This window comes from Oncorhynchus clarkii, chromosome 12, assembly GCF_045791955.1.
Source record: "Oncorhynchus clarkii lewisi isolate Uvic-CL-2024 chromosome 12, UVic_Ocla_1.0, whole genome shotgun sequence".
NCBI lineage: Eukaryota > Metazoa > Chordata > Actinopteri > Salmoniformes > Salmonidae > Oncorhynchus > Oncorhynchus clarkii.
This window is the reverse complement of record NC_092158.1, coordinates 88,652,524-88,655,510: the sequence shown is the minus strand read 5'-3', so window position 1 is coordinate 88,655,510 and position 2,987 is coordinate 88,652,524. Positions and strand designations below refer to the sequence as shown.

At 46.7% G+C, this 2,987-nt stretch overlaps 1 protein-coding gene across 1 annotated transcript in view; it reads left to right on the top strand.

Moving 5' to 3' along the window:
- LOC139422347 (protein sidekick-2-like) overlaps nucleotides 1-2,750 on the top strand; it is a 390,182-nt gene extending 387,432 nt beyond the window's left edge. Inside the window, exon 45 of the mRNA XM_071173549.1 lies at nucleotides 2,186-2,750. Coding sequence (XP_071029650.1) covers nucleotides 2,186-2,719 — 534 coding nt within the window. The 3' untranslated portion in view covers nucleotides 2,720-2,750. The remainder of the gene's footprint in view (nucleotides 1-2,185) is intronic.
- The last annotated feature ends 237 nt before the right edge of the window (nucleotides 2,751-2,987 follow it).

Here is a 2,987-nt window from a genome sequence, read left to right as displayed (position 1 = left end):
GTTAGCTGTGTGTTATCTGTCTGTTAGCTGTGTGTTATCTGTCTGTTAGCTGTGTGTTATCTGTCTGTTAGCTGTGTGTTAGCAGTCTGTTAGCTGTCTGTTAGCTTTGTGTTAGCTGTCTGTTTGCTGTCTTTTAGCTGTCTGTATTAGCTGTGTGTTAGCTGTCTGTTAGCTGTCTGTTAGCTTTGTGTTAGCTGTCTGTTAGCTTTGTGTTTGCTGTCTGTTAGCTGTCTGTTAGCTTTGTGTTAGCTGTCTGTTAGCTGTGTGTTAGCTGTGTGTTAGCTGTCTGTTAGCTGACTGTTAGCTGTGTGTTAGCTGTGTGTTAGCTGTGTGCTAGCTATCTGTTAGCTGTGTGTTAGCTGTCTGTTAGCTGTGTGTTAGCAGTCTGTTAGCTGTCTGTTAGCTGTCTGTTAGCTGTCTGTTAGCTGTCTGTCACCTGTGTTTTAGCTGTCTGTTAGCTGCCTGTTAGCTGTCTGTCACCTGTGTGTTAGCTGTCTGTTAGCAGTGTATTAGCTGTCTGTTAGCTGTCTGTTAGCTTTGTGTTAGCTGTCTGTTAGCTTTGTGTTTGCTGTCTGTTAGCTGTCTGTTAGCTTTGTGTTAGCTGTCTGTTAGCTGTGTGTTAGCTGTGTGTTAGCTGTCTGTTAGCTGACTGTTCGCTGTGTGCTAGCTGTGTGTTAGCTGTCTGTTAGCTATCTGTTAGCTGTGTGTTAGCTGTGTGTTAGCTGTGTGTTAGCTGTCTGTCACCTGTGTGTTAGCTGTCTGTCACCTGTGTGTTAGCTGTCTGTCACCTGTGTGTTAGCTGTCTGTCACCTGTGTGTTAGCTGTCTGTCACCTGTGTGTTAGCTGTGTGTCACCTGTGTGTTAGCTGCTTGGCGACAGATCTCAGATAGTAGCAGCCTAATCGACAGTCTCAACTTTTCTTTGTTAGATGAAGACCATTATAACGTGTTGGTAATCATGCCCTTTAGACCTGTAGAACAAAGCTGTTAGTAAATCAGGTTGACAATGAATCATAATTCCCATAGGAAGTCTTAATCTTCTTATTGTGTGTTTGCTTTGAGTTGCCTACACCCACTGACTAGAGTCCTCACTCATCTGAAACTGTGTTTTATGTAGTTAGTATCTACACCCACCGTTCTCACTCCTCATCTGAAACTGTTTTTGATGTATAGTAGCTAGTGTCTACTCCCACCGTTCTCACTCCTCATCTGAAACTGTGTTTGATGTAGTTAGTATCTACACCCACCGTTCTCACTCCTCATCTGAAACTGTGTTTGATGTAGCTAGTATCTACACCCACCGTTCTCACTCCTTATCTGAAACTGTGTTTGATGTATAGTAGCTAGTATCTACACCCACCGTTCTCACGCCTCATCTGAAACTGTGTTTGATGTATAGTAGCTAGTATCTACACCCACCGTTCTCACTCCTCATCTGAAACTGTGTTTGATGTAGCTAGTATCTACACCCACCGTTCTCACTCCTCATCTGAAACTGTGTTTTAATTAGCTAGTATCTACACCCACCGTTCTCACTCCTCATCTGAAACTGTTTTTGATGTAGCTAGTATCTACACCCACCGTTCTCACTCCTCATCTGAAACTGTGTTTGATGTAGCTAGTATCTACACCCACCGTTCTCACTCCTCATCTGAAACTGTGTTTTAATTAGCTAGTATCTACACCCACCGTTCTCACTCCTCATCTGAAACTGTTTTTGATGTAGCTAGTATCTACACCCACCGTTCTCACTCCTCATCTGAAACTGTGTTTGATGTATAGTAGCTAGTATCTACACCCACCGTTCTCACTCCTCATCTGAAACTGTGTTTGATGTATAGTAGCTAGTATCTACACCCACCGTTCTCACTCCTCATCTGAAACTGTGTTTGATGTAGCTAGTATCTACACCCACCGTTCTCACTCCTCATCTGAAACTGTGTTTGATGTAGTTAGTATCTACACCCACCGTTCTCACTCCTCATCTGAAACTGTGTTTGATGTAGCTAGTATCTACACCCACCGTTCTCACTCCTCATCTGAAACTGTGTTTGATGTAGCTAGTATCTACACCCACCGTTCTCACTCCTCATCTGAAACTGTGTTTGATGTAGTTAGTATCTACACCTATCCACTAAGTTTTCATTCCTCAACTAAAACCACTATTCCTTCTTGTCCGACCCCAGGGCAGCGACAGCGAGTACGAGGTGGATCAGAACCGGGTCGGGCAACAGAAGACACACTCCTTCGTCAACCACTACATCAGTGACCCCACCTACTATAACTCCTGGCGCCGCCAGGAGAAGGGCGTCTCTCGCCCCCCGGCCTACGGATATACACAGCCAGAGCCGCTGCACCCCCAACCCCTGGCTGAGCAAGATCCCATCCAGCCCACCACCAACACCACCCCGAGACACCCTCCACCCCTGCCCCCACTACCCCCCCTGCTGCCCCGGGCCCTCTCCCCATCCCCCCAGCCCCAGGGCCTCCAGGGGCTACGTAGCCAAGGGGGTCTCATCCAGGGTCTGGCACCCCAGGGTCAGGGCACACTATTCAGGCCGAAGGGCAGCCGGACTCCCACTCCCTCGCTGCTGTCCTGTTCTGTGTCTGAACCCCCCAGCCAGCACGGGACCCTCCTGTACAGCAGTAGGCCTCCAAGCAGCTTGGGCTGTTCCTCCACCCAGCAGCCTCCTACCGCGGGCTTCTCCTCTTTCGTTTGAACCACGTTTAACACACTGCTCCCAGTAGGAACATACAGTGGGGCAAAAAGTATTTAGTCAGCCACCAATTGTGCAAGTTCTCCCACTTAAAAAGATCAGAGAGGCCTGTAATTGTCATCATAGGTACACTTCAACTATGACAGTCAAAATGAGAAAAAAAATCACATTGTAGGATTTTGTAAGGAATTTATTTGCAAATGATGGTGGAAAATAAGTATTTGGTCACCTACAAACAAGCAAGATTTCTGGCTCTCATGGACCTGTAACT